This window comes from Grampus griseus, assembly GCF_964374135.1.
Source record: "Grampus griseus genome assembly, chromosome: 11".
Classification (NCBI taxonomy): Eukaryota; Metazoa; Chordata; class Mammalia; order Artiodactyla; family Delphinidae; genus Grampus; species Grampus griseus.
Window position 1 is genome coordinate 36,983,977 of NC_139005.1, and position 21,023 is coordinate 37,004,999.

A 21,023-nucleotide genomic window follows, 5' to 3' on the forward strand; every position below is an offset into this window, starting at 1 on the left:
GTTCCTTGCTCAGTCATCAAATGCCTACATTTAAGAGTCCAAGGTTGCTTCTCTTTTGCATGATAGGTTCATTATTGCCTCTAAACTTTGAGACAATTACAAGTAACTTTACAGATTCTCTTGGTCTTCTAATGAGGCAGTTTGTTAATAAATGATATCTAAGAAATCTCAATGTGAAAATTAAAGGTTAAAACCCTTAAAGGTTCTATTCCTATAGTTATGACTTATAAACTTGAGCCTGAAAAAAAACAAAAACAAAACCTGTTCTCTATTACATTTCTGAAAGGAAACACAAAATAAAGTTAATTACAAAGTTAATTGGTCTGCTAAGTAGGGAGCAGTCTGCTATTTATATCCAGCCATTAGAAAAAGACGATAATTTGAGTTACAAAGCTTGTGGACAACCACAAAGTGAGAGGCTTAAGATGAGTAATATTAATAATATCATACTTTAGCATTATTCTGCAGTGGTAAGAGGCATTAGACATAGAGTCAGAAGACTGGATCAAATTCTGTCTGCTCCAACTGTGTGATCTTGGCCAAGATATTCAGCCTTTTAAAATTGTTTTAAAATTTATAATTATGAACAATTTTGAACATTCCATAAAGTACAAAAAATGACACCTACAGGGCAGATTTAACTGTTAACATTTAGTTATTTTACTTTTATATTAATCTTTGTTTCAGTCTCTTTGCCTTCAAGAGAAAACTACTTTCCTAAAATTGTCTTTTATTTTCACGCATCTTTTTATTACTGAAGCTTTCTGAAGTTTGTTTGCTGTCTGTTACAGGCATAGATCAGTTACCTTTTATCATCAGGTAGCTACAGCCAAGGACAATCAAATACTAAGTACTTAATTACCATTACCACTTTGTATGATACCCTGGAAAATGCCATACAGAAAACACAACTATTCACAACTTAAAATCTTACTAGAAAAAAAAGCCACAAAACAAGCTAATATACTTTATTTCATTGAAGTTAACTGTAAGAACTTGAATTATTTTATGCACCACTATCAGGGGAAAACGGCCAATTAAATTCTCATAGTACATTTTTTTTAATTACAGAAAATTTCAAACAAACACAAAATAGAGCAAATAGCATAATGAAACTCCATTATACCCATATCCCTGCCTCCACAATTATTAATTCACATCCACTGTTAATTTATCTACTACCTTCTCAAGTCATTTTGAAACAAATTCTAGACATCATATCATTTTAATGCACAACTATTTCAGTAAATAACTCTAAAATATAAGTGTTCTTTGGGGAAAAAAATAACATTAATACCATTATTACAAGTAAACAAAAAACCTCCAATAACTCCTTAATACCAAACACCTGAAGTTCAATTTTCACCAACTGTCCTTAAAGTTTTATATATATATATTTTACTTTCTTTTTACAACATGTCACAATAAGGATCCAAATAATCCAACTGTGACTAGTTGAATCTTTCTTTTGTCTCTTTTAATCTACAGGTTCCCTCTCCCACTTTTAAACTCCTTGGAACTTTCTGACAGAAGAAACCAGGTCATTTGTCTATGGTCTACATTTTGTTGATTGCATCTCCTTGTCACTTAACACGCATCTCTGTCTCTTGTATGTCTTATAAATTAGTAGTTAGATTTCTTAATCAGAAATGAGAGGCCCTCGTACCGCAAAATAAATAAATAAATAAATAAATAAAATAAATAAACTTTCCTTTACTACCTGTTCAATTACCTTGGTGTATAGTTTATATACAAAAGGCAAGGTAGATGCTTGTATCTTTCCTTTCATATATTGGTTTTAAAAATGAGTTAACTTCCTAGCATCCTCTAAAATAGACCAATTTGTGTTTGTTTACTTACAAGGTAGCATGATGAACTCATGAACTTAAACATATCTGACAGGTTTCAATAACTGTCCTTGACAGTTACTGAAGTTATTATCCTCTTCATGCTCAGATTGTTCCATTTTTGCCTAAAGGGAGCCCAATCTAGTTGATTCTTGAGACTTGTTACAATCCTAGCACTGCTTTGAAAGTTTCCTTACCTTCTGTTAAGAAAAAAATATTCTAGGCACATCTTATTTATTTACTATCTCAAACCTGTAAACAGTCATTTATTTCAAGGAGGCCTGGTTCTTTTATTAGGAAATGTTATTTGGAGAACACAATCTCTGCATCAGAGTTGGGTCACAGTGATTTCTCATCACTTAGAAATTTTATTTCAGAATTACTGAAAGAGCTGTTTTGACCACCAAGCTGTTTTGGCCATCAGGTTTGTAATGAATTTTTTACAGCAGCCCTAGGAAACTAATATAGACCTAGGTACAGTTTTTAATTGACTAATAAAAGTGAATATACAGGCATAATAAATTGGTTAAGGCATTCATAAAACTTCTTTACATGCAAAATCCAACTTTTTCGAATTACTTTTCAACCCAAGTTTGTTGATGACCATTTTTCACATGATATCATCCTCTATGCTATCAAGAACAGTGGTGATTTGTGGAGAATACAGTCAATAAATTATGTAATATCTTTGTATGGTGACAGATGGTAAATGGATTTATCATGGTGATCATTTTGAAATGTACAGAAATATCAAATCATTATGTGTGTACCAGGAACTAACACAGTGTTGTAGGTCAATTATACTTCAAAAACAAACAATCAAACAAACTCACAGAAAAAGAGCTCAGACTTGTGGTTACCAGAGATGAAGGTTGAGAGGAGGGGGAATTGATGAAGGTAGTCAAAAGGTGCAGACTTCCAGTTATAGGATAAATAAGTACTAGGGACGTAACATACAACATGATAAATATAATTAACACCATTGTATGTTATACGTCAAAGTTGTTAGAGAGTAAATCCTGAGAGTTCTCATTACAAGGAAACACTTTTTTCTATTTCTTTAATGTATCTATATGAGATGATGTTCACTAAACTTACTGTGATAATCATTTCATGATGTATGTAACTCAAAACATTATGCTGTATACCTTAAACTTACACAGTGCTGTATATATCAATTATTATCTCAATAAAGCTGGAAGAAAAATAAAGAACAGTGGTGATTCTTCAGGAAATCCATACAAGAACTAAATTATTGGTGCTGGCCTCTTATACTGGCCTTTGCAGTTAAGTATGTACTTAATAGAATTAGCCAACTTATGACTTTCTTGGGAATGCTGCGCATGTGTCTGATGAATTTCCCCCAATTCTCTCTCAGTTAGAGGTCTAGGGGTTAAGAAAATTCCAGGATTATCTATGGATCTTCTCCCAAGTTTCTGCTATCTATTCTCCAGATTTAATGACAGCACTTTGTATGTTCATACAATCACAGGCAGTGACAACTATGCAGCTGCTTGGTCAACAGTGATCATACGAGACAAATGATAAGATAGAATCCTACTTCAGAGATGTTACAATGGGGGAAAAGAAGGGTTCTCAGAATTGATCAAGTAAGGCGTATACTAAATGAGTCATAAAGACAAAAAAGAAACACAACCTGAGAAAAAAGAGACAGCTCTAGAATTTTTCAAACAGATATTTAGCTTTCTATCTTTTTGGAGTAACTTTTACCAAGTTTTCCTAAAACGGTTTCACCACATTGTAATCCAGTGGAAAAAAACCTTTAATGGTATCTTTTTGCATAACATTACTCCTTGTAAGATAATATGCAGAAATTTTAGCTTTATTGCTCAACTCTCTATGACAGCCTCAACCTTCCTTTCTAGTCTTATTTCTGATCATGGTCTTTATTAACATTTTTGCCCAAACTCAAGAGTGGGGAAAGAAATGATAACTGCAAGAAACCATCAATATGACTTAAGCGCCAAACACTAATTCACATATCAACATGAACCAATTACCATTAAAACTATCTAAAGATGAAAAAATCTTTTGCATATGACATGCAAACATCCATATTTTTTCAGAGCATCTCTACTTGGTTGTAGAGTAAGCATCTTACATGTCCAAAAGAGAAATCTTTATTATACCATCCCAAACATTCTATTGGCCTTCCCCATCTCAGTAACTGGCAACTCCATTTTAACAGTTGTTCAGGCCAGGACTTTAGTCTCACCCTTGAATTCTTTACCTCACATCAATCCATCAGCAAATCCTTTTAATTTCACCTCTGAAATACAACATTTACAGAATTGAGCCACTTCTCACCACTTCCACTAATATCTTCCTGGCCCAACCCACCATAATCTGTGGCCGGGAATACAGCCACCAAACTAGTCTCTCAGGCCTCCTATGAGGACCTTGCCCTCCTATGAACTATTCTCTCCTTCACAGCCAGAGATCCTTTAATAATATGTCAGTCCATACTATCCCTGAAAGTGCTTGCCATTTAGGAGGCGTTAAATGACCTCCCAGCCAATGGCTTAACTCTTCCTCCTCCATCTACATAATTCAATTGTTCTAGTCATACTGATCTCCATGCTATTCTCTGAACATACCATGATTGCTCCTGTCTCAAGGCTTTTGCACTTGCTCTTCCCTCTCCTGCAACACTCTAGATACATTTATGGCTTGAACCCTTACTTATTCTAGGTTGCTGTTCAAATATAATCTAATCCAAGAGGCTTTCCCTGATGCCTTATATAATCACCTCCAGAATGTCATCATCCTTTGTCCCTTTACCCTACTTTATTCTTCTTTGAAGCACGTATAACACCTGTCATATTATACATTTATCTCTTTATTGTCCACAAAAGATACTCTGTTAGCAAGCACTTTGTCTCTTTTGTGCATTACTACAACCCTAAGAGTCCAGAGCTGCTTCAGAGTCTGTTGAATGAATGAGTTCATCTCAATTCCCTTTTGCTCTCCTAGTACGAACTTCTCATACTGAGTATGTGGTGAGTATGGATTTAGAATTTACACCTGAATAATCTTCATTAAACATGATAACTAAATGTAAGCTATTTCATCAGGTACATAATCTATCTCAATGCTAGAAGAAAAACTGTCTAAGTAAGATGTATTAAACACCACAAGTAAAAAGCAACATCACAGAAAAAAATCTAAATGGGTAATCAGTAAGTACCCAATACCCTTCAACTCAATCCAGACTTGTTCAGTTAAGACATCTGCTAATAATTACATGATAGGTATTAGTACTCTTGTTCTACCCACTCATAAAGTATAAAGAATATTCTGCCTATCCTAAACCAAACAAATGACTTCAGCCATCTTAACATAAGTAGACATGGCATTAAGTTACAGGCCTTGGATAATGTTAACCTTCTGGCAGGAAATACGTTTTTTAAGAACTATAATTAAAAATTACCTATTCAAAATTTTAAAACTCCCAACAAACAAAAGTCCAGGACCAGATGGCTTCTCAGGTGAATTCTACCAAACACTGAGTTAATATCTACCCCTCTCAAACTATTCCAAAAAACTGCAGAGGAAGTAACGTTTCCAAGGCCAGCAACCCTAATACCAAACCAGACAAAGATATCACAAAAAAATAAAATTAAAGGCCAATATCACTGGTGAACATACACCCAAAAATACTCAACAAAATAATGGCAAACCAAATTCAACAGTACAGTAAAACGATCATATATGCCATGATCAAGTGGTATTTATCTCAGGGATGAAAGAATGGTTCCATATCCACAAAGCAATCAATGTGATACTCATTAACAAACTGAAGAGTAAAAACCATATAATAATCTCAACAGCTGCAGAAAAGCTTTTAAAAAAAATTCAACACCCTTTATGATAAAAACTCAATAAAGTGGGTACAGAGGGACCACACCTCAACATAATAAAGGCCATATATGACAAACCCACAGCGAACATCACACTCAACGGTGAAATGCTGAAAGCATTTTCCTCTAAGATCAGGGACAAGACAAAGATGCCCACTCTCGCTACTATTATTCAACATAATTTTGGAAGTCCTAGCCACAGCAATCAGACAAGAAAAAGAAACAAACAGCATCCAAATTGGAAAGAAAGAAGGAAAACTGTCACTGTTTGCAGATGACATATTATACACAGAAAATCCTAAAGGCGCCACCAAAAATCTACTGGAACTCATCAATTTGGTAAAGTTGCAGGATATAAAATTAACATGCAGAAATCTGTTGCACTTCTCTACCCTAACAACAAACTATCAGAAAAGACAAATTAAGAAAACAATCCCATTCAAAATTCCATCAAAAAGAATAAAATACCTAGGAATAAATCTAACTAAGGAGGTAAAAGATCTGTACTTGGAAACCTATAAGACGCTGATGAAAGAAACTGAAGACAACACCAACAGATGGAAAAATATATCATGTTCATGGACTGGAAGAATTAATATTGTTAAAATGACCACACCACCCAAGGCAATCTACAGATTCAATGCAATCTCTATCAAAATACCAATGGCATTTTTCACAGAACCAGAACAAATAATTCCAAAATTTGTATGGAAACACAGAAGACACTGAATAGCCAAAACAATCTTGAGAAAGAAGATTAAAGCTAGAGGTATCATATGATCCACCAATTCCATCCCTCGGTATTTATCCGAAGAAAACAAAAACAGTCATTCAAAAAGATATATGCACCTCCATGTTTACTGTAGCATTATTTAAAATAACCAAGAGGGCTTCCCTGGTGGCGCAGTGGTTGAGAGTCCACCTGCCGATGCGGGGGACCGGGGTTCATGCCCTGGTCTGGGAAGATCCCACATGCCGCGGAGCGGCTGGGCCCGTGAGCTATGGCCACTGAGCCTGCGCGTCCGGAGCCTCTGCTCCGCAGCGGGAGAGGCCACAATGGTGAGAGGCCCGCATACCACAAAAAAAATAATAATAAAAAAATAAAAATAACTAAGATATGGAAGCAACCTAAGTGTCCATCAATAGATGAATGGATAAAGAAGATGTGAGATACACACACACACACATATTCCACACAATGGAATATTACTCAGCCATGAAAAAGAATAAAGCCCTGCCATTTACAACAACATGCAAGGACCTACAGGGAATTATGCTAAGTGAAATAAGTCAGACAGAGAAAGACAAATACTGTATGGTATCACTTATACAAACAAAATCATAGAAAAAAAGATCAGATTTGTGGTTACCAGAGGCAGGTGGTGGGGGAAGGAGGAACTGGATAAAGGAAGTAAAAAGGTACAAACTTCAAGTTATAAGATAAATAAGTACTAGGGATGTAATGTACAACATGATAAATATAATTAACACTGCTGTATGTTATACATGAAAGTCATTAAGAGAGAAAATCCTAAGAGTTTTCATCACAAGGATAAAAATTTTTTTTTCTATTTCTTTAATGTTGTATCTATATGAGATGATGAATGTTCACTAAACTTACCATGGTCATCATTTTATGATGTATGTAAGTCAAATCATTATGCTGTACACTTTAAACTTAGTGTTGTATATGTCATACATAATTTATATATGTAATATACATAAGTTATGCACATAATTTATATACATAATTTATATATGTATATATATATTTATATACATAAATTGGAAGGAAAAAAATTAGCTATTCAACTGGCTTACCATGTCCCCTGAAAACTTGTTTAGTATTTCATATTCTGAATAGTAAAACAAATTCTCAAATCCAAATGAATCAAAGAGTCTTATAAATGGCCTTCACCATACTGAAGCACTATAGATTTAAGATTTGCCTATGTTTTCCTCTCTAAAAATAAGTCCAGGCAGGAGATACATACTTAAAGAAAATTACAGTAGTCTTAAAACTAAGATTATCATAGGGAGAATGGGCCAGATTATCTAGAGAAAATCTATAACATCATTTACTCTTCCTTAGCAGTAAATTTTACATCAGATCCTAGAATTACCAAACAAAGGCTATTCATTAAAAAGGATGCTATGCTACAGCAATGACACAGAAAAACAAAGAAGTTTTGATACCTAAAGTTCTTTAACAAAAGAAAAATGCTTATCTAACCATAAAGTCCTTTTAGTGAAATTCCACTTTAAGAGTAAATTATCAAAGACAGACATTCATTACTCTGTAAATCTGGGGTTATCTATAATCCTGAGATCATGTTAATTCCAATAAAAAAGCCAATAACAACAACAACCAAACTTGGTATTCAAATGTATAAAAAATGAAGTTGATTATCATTTAGTTTTAAGATGAATTCATTAATTCTTTCTATCTATAAATAGAAATTAATTATAACCTGGCCTGGAAAATAAATGCTCACTTCTCCCTGCTTACAATTAGCCTATAGTAAGTTGTTCTTTGTAACAAGAATAAACCGCTTGAGCTCCAAAGAGGAGTCACAAAGCACTATAGTGCCATTTTTCTCAGGCCCTGCTGCAAAGCTTTCCTGTATTAAAGAACCATACACTAGACAACAAGAGACAGGCATATCTAACTGCTCATTTAGATAAATATGTAAGAAATGCTTTATTTCCAAATAAAGTTTCAAATTAAAAGTGTGGCTCAAAGCCAAACCACAACTTCCTCTGGGAACTATGAATTACCTTCTCACTGTCACAGGCTTCTCTTGTTACTGCTTACAGTTATTGTCCCACAAGGTATTTCATCTCAGTTCCCATAAGGACTTCTGCACTAATGAGTGGAGTAGGACCACAATGTAGGTTGCTAACCAAGGAGTTGGAAAACATCCTTTTCTCCTTTTTCTTCCCAACATACATGTGCGCGTGCACGCACACACACACACACACACACACACCCCAACCACACACACACACACACACACACACACACACACTCATTCACTCTCCCCTTCCCTCCTTACAGCTGAGCATGAAAATAAAAAAGGCAGGAAACAGTATAAATGACTCCATGAAAGCAGTTTATGTAGGACTGAATACAGTGTACAGAGCTCAGCAGAGTTCTGTGCATGACTATTTTCCAAGCCAAAATATTACTTACAAGAACTTTGGCACAAGCATTAAAGTAAGAAACAAAAAAAGGTAGAACACACAAGTAAGAAAGTCACTTACTGTATATCATCTTCAAGTCATAAAGTTTTGCACTTAATAGATCTTCTCTTTTGACTTTTTTTCTGTAAACACCAATAAAGAGATGAAATAAGAGAAAACTGTTACTTTGCTCATTTATTTTCAATCCACTGCCCACCAAATTGAAAGTATTATGCACTGAGTTTTAAATTTTAGCAAAGAAAGCATGATTAGTTGGACTCCCCACTTAGCTGCCACTCCAATGACTGCAATGGAGATTCACTAACAAGAAACAAAACACTCTTGCAACCCCTTTCCCTGGAACTGGGAGAAACTATCAGAAAGAGGAGTTTTACAGCTTTAGAAGGGAGAGGCAACACTGAATGGGATATCTTCTAAGTGCAGGAAATGAGGCATATGCCTCATAAACATAAGATTGAATGAGAGGAATTCTAAAAACATCCAGAAGACTCCCAAAATAATGTACGGTAAAAATCTAACAGCTGACAGATTTTCCACCTTGGAAGAAATCATTAAGGGTATGACTTGGTGAGCAAAAGCAAATTATTATTTTGCATTAGTATTTTGCATTACATCCCTATACCATCCCTCTACCACAGTCCTTGAGAAAAAACAGTTAAGCATGTGGACTACCTCAGCTCTGTTAGACCCACTGTATGACCCTATCACAGGTCATACAATGATGAGCACTGCACTCTCAGCACGAGCCAAGAGAACTGGGTAATTCTGAAAAAATGCCTACCTATGACATTGTCACAGCCAAGAATAGGAGATGAATCAATAATGAAGCTAGCAAAAGGTATTTCTTCACTATGCTTGGGAAAAATGTGCTATTTACTATATAACCATAAATGGAAGACTCAAAGCTGACTCAGATATAATTAAAAGAAACTGTAAATAAAATTTGCTCTACTGCAGTTATTAACTGGCTTTATGGGTGGGCTCTTGAACAGAGTGTTCCAGGAATCCCTTAAAATCTAAAAACTTTTATCTCTAAGTATGTTTTCGGATAGTAGTTGTCTATAGTTTTCTTAGGATTACCAAAGAAGTCTGTAACTTCCCAAAAGTCTATAACTTCTAAAGAGCTACAGTGTTCTAAATTAGTTGCATGATTCAATAAATCTCAAGGAATATTGTTAACTGTTTTGGTAACTAATATATTTACTCTCTTAAGATATTAGTATTCTGATGAAATGTACTAATGAATCATAGATTTAATTATGACTTTGACAACTTTTGAACAGCTCTAAATATACTTCAGATCAAAAAGGGCTTCAATTTTAAATGTACTGTAACAAGTTATTTTAAGTATTAATAATAAATGAATCTCCAGTACACTATTAATTCAATTTAATTCAAAAATATGTTAATATCTGTTAAACCTGCGTACTGTTTCTAGGCAATTACGTTTTAACAATAGCAGTTAATGAAACAAATCCAAACGTGTTTAAAATTTTTTTTAAACAATAAACATTTGTTATAGCAGTAGCAAGTGTCTGCTATAACACAGAGAAACAAAATGAGAAAGATAATAAGTAGTTTCAATTACAACTGTCTCATGAAGAATGTTGTACTATATCTTTAGTTACTTTCTACTTTCTGTCCATAAATACTAGAGCAGTTACTCAAAATGTGGGCTGTGCACCAATGCTTATCCATATTTGTTTCTGGTATGTACAAAAATGCGTAAGCATTCAGAAAATTTTACAGAAATTTTACACTGTTGTAACTTTTATTGTACAAAAGTATCGATCTAAAACAAATTAGGAAAAAAACTAATTCATCAAAGATAGAGGTCAAATAAATTATATTCTCAGATTTCAGCTGGTCCTTCCTTAACTTATCAAGGGTGTGCTTTAAAAGAAGTAATTAAATACATTTAAACCTCACCTCAAATTAAATACAAAAAACCTCATTTTCTTAAGTACTTTTTTTCTTTTTACTAGCTATCTTCTGATTCTACACAGTTGGATTCCACTTCTGAAGTTCAGCACTAACCTCATACAGCTTTTAGAATTTTCCTGACAGGACAGCTGTTTCTTAAAAGAGCTTTCAATTTTCTTGTCATTTGTTTCTCTCAACTGTCTTTTTATGTGAACCTGTGAGAAAAAGCAAAATCACCTATTTAGACTGATAATCTGGCATCACAAATGATAACCTACACATTTCCCTTGAAAGGACAAAAAATTAAAGAAACAAAATTGTCTGAATGAACGTGCAGCCCAAATACATATGCTTATTAATTCAAGCATGCTAAACTATAAACTTAGTATGTGTGCTAAGCTCTGGGGAAACATAACAGTAAGAGAGGGGCATGTAAATAGATTAAGTGCTCATAACAAATATAAACACAGATCTTTGTATACATGTAGAACTGACTTTGAGGATATCAGAGAAGACTTTAATGAGTAGATGATTTATGAGTCGGTCTTCAAGAATGAGTAGGAATCTGTATAAGGAAAAAATATTCTAAATGGAGGGAACACAGTTATAAGAAACAGTAAGAAGCCAATGCAGATGGGGAAGAAAAAATTAGCAGGATATGAAGCTGATACAATGTATTAGGACCAGACTGTAAAGGGTCCTGAATAAGAAAATAATTCTATAGGAATCAGAAAATAGAGTTTTAAAAGCATGTGAATGAGATGATCAAATTTGTTTTCTTTGGCAGTGATATGGAGAATGAACCAGTTAAGGGAAACTATAAAAGTCAGGAAACTGGAAAAAAGTTCTTATAACAGTGTAGATCTATACTGTATGAGACAACAGTCACTAGCCACATACTATTAAGCATGTGAAATGTGGCTGGTTTAAATTGAGATGTACTTGTAAGTGTAAAATATACACCGGATTTCAATGAAAACAACAACAAAAAATAAAATCCTTCAATAATAATTCTTCTAAAATATTACATGTTGAGATAATACACTAGATATGTTGGATTAAATAAAATATAAAAATTCAATTTAACTGTTTCCTTTTGGTCTTTTAATGCGGCTACTAAAAATTTTATATTATAGAGTGGTTTGTAGTATATTTCTATTGGTAGAACAGGTCTAGATGACAGCATGAGGGCCTACAAAGAGGTAATGAAGTGGGAACAAATTTAAGACATTGTGCAGAAGGAACAGGCAAAAATAAGACAAAGAGAAAAAATGGAAAACTCCCAGATGTTTTTGATCTGGGTGACTGGGATTATGGTACCATACAACTGGGGTTAGGGGATGGGGCAGGGAATGAGACGAGTTTGGGGTTTGTTAATATTTAGATTCCTTTGGTATTCTAGATGGAGATGTCCAACAAGTGGTTGAAAATATAAGCAATTATATATGACCCATTCGAGTTTAGTTGTAAAGGGAAAAGGATAATAAAGATTCAAAAGAAGTAAAAGGGCAAAGGAAGATATTAAGAATATATGGATAATACCACACACAGAATTACCGTATGACCCAGCAATCCCACTACTGGGCATATACCCAGAGAAAACCATAATTCAAAAAGACACATGCACTCCAATGTTCACTGCAGCACTATTTACAATAGGCAGGTCATGGAAGCAACCTAAATGCCCACTGACAGACGAATGGATAAAGAAGATGTGGTACATATATACAATGGAATATTACTCAGCCATAAAAAGGAACAAACTGGGTCATTTGTAGAGTCATGGATGCATCTAGAGACTCATACAGAGTGAAGTACGTCAGAAAGAGAAAAAAAAATATCGTGTATTAACGCATACATGTGGAACCTAGAAAAATGGTACAGATGTACCCATTTGCAGTACAGAAATTGAGACACAGATGCAGAGAACAAACGTTAAGGATACCAAGGGGGTGGGCAGGGGGTGGGAGGTGGGGTGTGGTGTGGTGTGATGAATTGGGAGATTGGGATTGACAGGTATACACTGACGTGTATAAAATGGATGACTAACATGAAGCTGCTGTATAAAAAAATAAAATAAAATTCAAACAAAAAGAAAGAATGTATGGATAATATCACACACAATAAGAAATACCTTTTAAGTTTGACAAAATTAGATTAACACTCCCCCAAACTTTTAACTTAAGTAACACTCAAACCCTATTAAATAAAACATAAATTTTTATTCCAAGCAACAGAACAAAATTCACATGAAGCAACAGAACAAAATTTTACAGAAGAATATCTTTGGAAGCTAGTTCATGCTAAAGAAGCTTCAGCAACATAATATATATAGTCTGGAAAAACAGAACATGTCTTTCAGAGAAGTGTTGCTTTAATTTTGATTATACTATCACACACATATATAATGTTTTATCTTTTCTCCAAGATATATACTAATTTGTATAGATGTCCAGAGTTAACACAATTACAACATGCAATATCTTTCACATGTCATTTTATTTGAATTGCAATCTCATTTGTACCTTATGTCACTGAGACTTATCTGGAAAAAATATATCAAAACAAATTATAAACACCTACACTGAGAACATCTAATGCTTAAATAGTTTTATGTTGCTTACATGCCCCTTCCTATTCACAAAGATAGCAACCAAAGTGTTGGTGCTACTTGGGAAGTTTGTTTTTCCCATCAATGGCATCATATATGTATATATTGAGTATTCTCATTTTTAACTGTATACCATTCTTGACTTACTAATGAGAACCTCAAGAAATCTTTCTTACACATTTCACTTTACGTAAATTACTACTTACTCTCTTTTCACTTTTTATTCATTAACTCAGGAATATGTTCCTATCTCTTTCTTCTTCTTTTATTTGTAAGCCAAAAATAAATGTGAATACAAATCATAATCATGGTTCTTAATCATAAGTAACATCAGCATGGTATGTGAATCTCAAGAATGTGACTAGGATTAAGCATTACAATAAAACCGTACGTAACAAAAGAAGTCATCTGCCCATGACAACACTGAAACCATGAGAAGTCCCTCTCAAGATCTTCACAAACCCCCTTATTCTTCTCGAATTAAATTCAGTTTCCTTCAAGCACCAGAATTTAAGAACAAAGACACCCTTTTATATTTAATTTTGTTTAATCTTCTCAACATTATGTTTTTCATGAAAACATAATTTTCAGGTACTCTGGACTTAAGTTTTTGTGGGGGTTTGTGTTTGAATCTAATATTCCATTCAAACATTTTTTCAATGGAAATTAAACACATTAAAGTTGAATTCACAAATATACTCAAACTGGAAATTTAAAGCAAAATCATCTCAATTAAGTTTAAAGAGTTTGTTTTACAAAATAAAATCTAAACCTTACCTTAACACAACCTTCCAATGCACTGAATTTAAACACCGCCTGAAAAGGTTTCCGGTCAATAGGACATGAAGCCAGTGTCTGAAAAATGATGAACAAATTATAACTTTACGAATGTCTCTTTAAAACAGATCAAAATTAAACTATAACAAACGCATTCACAGTAAGTTTTTCACCAGAAGAGGAACCATAGAAAAATAATTTTTTCTTCTTTCAAAGATAAAGATGAAATGCTTTCCACCTGTATTACTCCACAAAGTAATAAATACCATAATTTTTAAAATTCATTCAAACATTTACTGAGCACCTATTGTATGCTAAATAAGTGGAATACAACGATGATCAGAGAGATAAGATCTTTGTTATCAAGATAATACCTATTAAGACTTGCTGCACAGTTGAGTACTACAGCTGTAATGAAAGGAAAGCTGGGCTGAAATCACTACCTCTCTGATCCAAAGCACTTGAGTAACTCTAAATAAGCTGTAAAAGGAATGGCTTGGACAGGTCCCTTATAGATTTTAATATTCGATGACAATATTTTCCCCCAAAATAATTTTCAATAGGCAGTTGTACCAGCAAAAAAAAAAATTGTAGATATGAAGAAAAGCAAGGATTCCTCTGCTGCTCCCTCAGCCATGTAGATGCCCTCTCTGGAAGTAGTTTCTTATGTATCCTTTTGGAGATACCCAATGTTTATGCATAACGTGTATCTTTTAAATATAAAATATAATTCAGATGCTGAACTGAATCTTGTTTTTCTCTTAATTACATATTTTAAATTGGCTCATATTACTATTTCAGAGCTGTCCCATTCTTAACAGCATGGTATGTCATATAGTTTTAATTTACATTTCCTTTTATATGAGTAAGGTTGAAAATATTTCCACGTTTAAGGGCTCTTCAAAGTTCTTTTTCTTTAAACTGTCTATTCATGCCTTTTGCCTAACTTTTTTTATTAGGTTGCTGGTCTTTTTCAAACTGAATTGTAGGCTTTCTTTATAAATTAAGAAAAATTGTCCTTTGTTCACTCTGTAATTCTAAATCATCTTTATCTTGACATAAATATATTTCCTATACTTTCAAAATTAACATGCTTCAACTATAATTGAGTTTCTCTGATAATACTATTAAATGTTTGTATAGGAATAGGCTTATATTATTTAAATAATTTAAGATAAAGTATGTTGTCTACTAGGGTAAAAGGGAAGATTCTGTAGCCTAAGAAGAAAATACTGAAAGGCGATATTTTAATACCTATGGTTATAAAAGTAAAACAGGATTCTAGCAATTTAATAGCAATAGTCTAATAGATAATATAATAATGAAGTTTTGATAAATTATCCTATATTCCCTAGTGGAAAAATGTGATATTTGCTTTTCTGGACTTTGGCACATATCAAGATATGCTTACACAAAGCACAAGTACAACAGACTGTGTGTGGCCCTCGATCATATAATACATTTTCACAAAGCTCGTGAGTCACTTTGGAAGCAGCCAAAATATGAACAGAGTTACTTTTTACTACTCTGCTAAAAAGTGATTTTTCTTTTCTTAAGTAGGTAGGGCTTGATAAAATGCTCTACACCATATCTGAATTAGGAAATTTGACTTTCCTGACTATATTAAACCAATTCAGACTGGTAGAACCCAGCTCAGCTTACTTCCAAGTACTATGCATTTAGGATGCTAGTACTTTCCCTACAGAAAATTTGACCTTAAAAAGCTTTGCTACAAGTAGCAACAAAGCTGTCCACAGCTTTTTAATAATGCATTACAAATAGCAATTCTAGTTCAAAGAACTCAACATCGTAACTATGTGACTGTTGTTTATATTACCATTTACTGCATGAAATTTCTTAGACTAGAGGTTATATTAACACATTTATAATTCAAAATAATACTTTAAAGTGGAAACTTTCAAGTATTTATTTTTACTAAAGTTTCAAAATATACTTGTATTTCTATTTTAAAGGTAAATTTAGATAAAATTCATTAAAAAGATAAAAGAGGGACTTCCCTGGCAGTCCAGTGGTTAAGACTTCGCCTTCCAATACAGGGGATATGGGTTTGATCCCTGGTCAGGGAGCTAAGATCCCATATGCCTCGTGGCCATAAAACCAAAACAGAAGCAATACTGTAACAAATTCAATAAAGACTTTAAAAATGGTCCACATTAAAAAAAAAATCTTTGAAAAAAAAAGATAAAACAATAATAAAATGTGTTTCCTTCAATGTTTTTTAAAAAACTATTAAGACATGTGTAAGGGCTCTGGATTTACTGTCTATTTTTATATCTTGTCCTGTGTATAACCTTGAGCAAGTTACATAGCCTTCCTTTGTCTCATTTGTGAAAATGGGGATAATAATAATCTGAGGTTTTCACAGTAATTAATGGCATACACTAAGTACTGTGTAAAGTCTTCTAAATATTAACTAGCTTTACAGCACTAACAATAAAAAAGCTTGGCTCACTAACAAAAAGATAACTCACAATATGATGTACATATACATGTGAGAGACTGAATTCTTAGTGATTTTTCTTGTTGGAATTTTCAAAGTTCATGACATATATGGAAATTAAACTATTCCATTTTTTAATATCTATTTCAAGTTGTAACACGAAGATCCAAAGAAAGCCACTGTGTTAAAGAAATTTATTCTATATCAGATGCATTGAACCTTTCAAAAACTCTGAAATTACACAATCCCATTTTCTTCTTTATTAAATTTCCTCTGTTGACATCAGCTAAATGGCACTCTTCCCTTTCCCATGTTCAAACTGACAAGAGTTTTAACCTGAGCCGTTCCATTTTGATCTGTTACAGGTATTAGGGTTCTGAGTAAGATTTTGGTTTTGTTCTTTTTTCCTTAACTATAATTGTCATGGATTTGTCTAAGGTTTCATGTGGAGAAAGGGTTCCACTGCTATTTCAAAAACAAAAAGAAAGAAAACAGAAATAAAAAATAGTAGTCGGAAAACTACTGCTATCTATTATGGTAATCTGTATATACTTACATTTCCTAAAAATAATCTACTTAACACTAGAAAACAAGTTAACAGATTTTCTTTGGCTCAGGCTTACCGTCAGAAAAATTTCTTAAAAGCAGGTTATCCTCCTCAGATTAAAAAAAAGCATAGGTCAGAAAATAAGCTACCTATAGTAGACAAAATATCTTTGCTATGGCTACTGAGAAATGATGATATCCATTTCTGACCTTAAAACAGTTTAGCAAAGCATTTCAAACGGGAAACAGAAAAGAAATTCAGTTATCCTGAGTTAAGTCTTCACAGCATACCTCAATAAATTAATAGTGACTAAAGAACTTAATGAAAAAGAAATCAAAACAGATTTTTAAAAACTAAATGGATTTTTCATTTTTTGTTAATGTATAATGTAAGAAAAATATAAGGCTACTTTACATTAGCATATTAGCCAAAGTTCAAAGACACTGTCATCAGTAGGTACTAAAGCATAAAATTATATATCACATGATGATCAAACAGCTTTAATAGGAAAGTTAAAAAAAAAAAGGTTTTAAAAAATGGTTTGCATTGGCCTAATTTTAAAGCATTCCTAAGGAATCTTCATCCTTATAATCCAGCAGATACCCATTCAGAAAATCTCAAAGATATTTTAATCTTAGTTTCCAGAGTTTGTGTCACTAAAATAACTAATTTAGTTTTTAAGTTGTGTGGTTTAAAAAATTCACATTTAAAACTAATGTTGAAAAATTTTAGCTAACATACTTAATTCTTCTTTAAAATATATTTTTAGTTTTAAAGAAAATTATCCCAAATTTTATTTTCCTTGTATACAACAAAAATAAATACCCTTTGGTTATTCACCATTTTGAGTTCTTATATACAACAAAAATACCCTTCAATTATTCACCTATTTAAATTGACAATGACTTTTATTTCAATAATTTTTCAAGTATCTAATTTAATTAGTTTCATAGTCAAAGTAATCCAATATCATCATTCAACTTTGTGATACAGCTACAAAATTAACAGAATTTGATCACTACTTTACAATGTAATGTGTATTAAAAAACAGAGCATTCATTTTACTGTGAATGCTCTGTACTGAGGTTATATCAGTTAAGGAGGCAATTTCGATAGAAAAAAATAATCTTCCTAATGATTTCAGTAAAACATACCCTAGTATTCTGAAGCGTTGTAAATTCCCAGCTCAGATAAACCCATATTTAAATGTAAGAACAGGAAACCTTCCTTATTTGGGAATTCAGGATTCTTGATTTCTAATATTTCTTGCTTCCTGCTGCTGCTCTATCCTCAATCACAAAGGCTGCCTACCGATAGCCCCTCCTAGAGAGAGAGAAGCAAGTGTTAAAGGTAAGTGCTTAAAGACTAAATCTCAGTACCTATGTTTTAGGTAGGTTTGTCTGTTCATGGGAATCTCTAGAACATTTATCTCTCTTACTAATAAATAGAGCACATTATATAAAACTGCAGTTCAAAATCAAATAAAGATGATTTAGAAATGCATACCATTAGAGGTTGCTGCTTATTTTAAAGCCATTCACTAGGACCTATCCTTTCTTCTTGATGGTCCCAAGATACCTAGTCTGCACCTCTAAAGAAGTGCTCACCTGTAGTCGGCCTACACGTACACTATCACATTTAACCAGTTCTTTCAAGACAGTCCTATCACATTTAACCAGTTCTTTCAAGACAGCTTTCAGGAATGTATCCCTACAGGGCAAATGGCTGTCAGTAATAAAATTAACAGCAAGAAAACTTTTTATCCAACTACTCAAAAGGAACTCTTTCATATTCTTAAAAATAAATTACAACAGTTGGGTAGAATTACTTTTAACCTTTCTTTTCTTTTGACATTTAATAGTTAAGACTTTCATTTTCTAGCATAAAAACAGAAAATCCCATAAACTATCTGTATAAATCACTTTACAAATTCTGACATTTAAAATTAGACTATACAGAAATACACATTAATTTACCCAACTGGTAAAAACAGAATATTAAATGAAAACCTATTACATATGCTTTAGGTAATGAGCATTCACAATATAAAAATATTCTTTGCTCTACCAAAGGTTTTACCAAAGGATCAATACAGAGTGAAAACAACTAGGAATTTGGAATAATTAGTCACAAATTCAAGTTCTGGAGGAGTCAGAACTAGCAACCTCTCTAATCTACTTTAAGGATGAAGATAGACAGCTCTGAATCACCTATCACACAAGTTGTAATAATTAAATTAATTAATGTATTTGACAACGCTTTATAGATTATAAAGATAAGGACTAACAGTAGTGCTCCACAGATATGCTTACATTATTGTTCACAAAGAAGTACATAACAGAGAGGTTTGGTTTAGTTCAGGAATAAAGAAAAAATTTACATCTTAGGAAAAACTGTTGGGAAAATCCAGGCAATAAAACTTTGCTGAATTATGTTACCAAACAATAATCTAATCACTAGAATGATGTATAAGTTTCTACTCACTGCATAAGGGAACATCTGTATATAAAACATATCAGTAGTCAAGATATAAGTCAACGGGTCACATTTTGATTTTTTTTGGTATGTACTATTAATCCAAAAACATACTCCTCACCTGTCTGCATTGAACACTGTTGTCTGACTTCTTCAAGAACTGTACATCACCACAGTAAGACTCTCTTCATTTCTAGTCTCATGAGAGAAAACATACCTTTGCCAACTGTGCAATTTTGATTTCATTAACCTTACTTTCTCAAACTGAAGCTGTCAGCATTTGATATAAATGGAGGACTGAGAGAAATAAGTTGAGGGAGGATAATTTGCTTATAGTAGGAAAGTTAATCACATTAAAAAAATTACTTTAAAAATAAGGGAAATATTTACATTACTTAAAAGAGAAAAGAATCCCAGTGAATATCAAAAACCTCCTAATCACATATATTGCATGTTCCTTTAAATAGAGTAAAAACTCTTAACCACTTCAAACATGAAATGTCTCCAAGTCCTCAAACTTTAACCCTTTTAAGGGTCAAAACTGTAACCACTTCTTGGCAACCTGCCAAATCCTAAATCTTATTTTCTTAGTGTGTGTGTAGGTTACCCTATTGTCTATTGAGGATCATAATTATGATTGGCTGTCAATGCTATGGCCATGTGTCAAACTTCCCTAGCCTTCACTTTTCTAATTATCTACTTTAAAATGTGCAAACTGAGACAATCAAGATTAAACTCATGTGTAAACTAAATGCCCTCAACATGTTTAGACTGTATTTTTCCTCACAGTATGGATAAAATGATTAACTTTCTAAGTGGCTGATAAACTTTAGTGTATTGGTTCTATACATATTTCAACAGGTTAAAGGCCTTCTTTAGTTCCAGATTCTCAGTTCTAATACTGATGATTTAAATTAACAAGAACTTCAACTTTCCTAAGTGTCAATTACTGTGTCTTTGTTTAGATCAATATTTTATTTCTACATCATCATTTTTATTTTATAAACCAGCAGGCTTACCATCTGTGAATTTCTTGAAACTAAACACAGAATGGACATGTTTAATTTCAATTTGTTCTAGTGTCCCTAATGGGAGGAAATTAGGCTATGGGCCATGAAGACCACCAGCTTCCATTATTCTGAATCTTTCTGCCCTACGTAAGTAGATTCTATGAATATCTAGAGACTAAATTCAGTTACTTAATTAGTCCTTAAATGGCTTTTGTTTTAAATAACCAAAGAACCAAAATTTTAGAACTTGAAGAGATTGAAACTGATTGTGACTCTGGATATAGATA

The 21,023-nt window shown here is 33.0% G+C and overlaps 1 protein-coding gene across 5 annotated transcripts in view; it reads right to left on the reverse strand.

The window, feature by feature from the left end:
• Window positions 1-21,023, reverse strand: part of SCAF11 (SR-related CTD associated factor 11) — a 70,918-nt gene that overhangs the window by 14,816 nt on the left and 35,079 nt on the right. For 4 of the 5 annotated variants that reach the window (XM_082665616.1, XM_082665615.1, XM_082665617.1 and 1 more), the window contains 3 exons: window positions 14,244-14,321; window positions 10,970-11,070; window positions 8,993-9,054 (listed from right to left, as the gene is read on the reverse strand). In XM_082665616.1, coding sequence (XP_082521742.1) covers window positions 8,993-9,054; window positions 10,970-11,070; window positions 14,244-14,321 — 241 coding nt within the window. Of the gene's footprint in view, window positions 1-8,992; window positions 9,055-10,969; window positions 11,071-14,243; window positions 14,322-18,405; window positions 18,507-21,023 lie in introns of those variants that run through there. The other variant, XM_082665618.1, reaches the window with a different exon arrangement.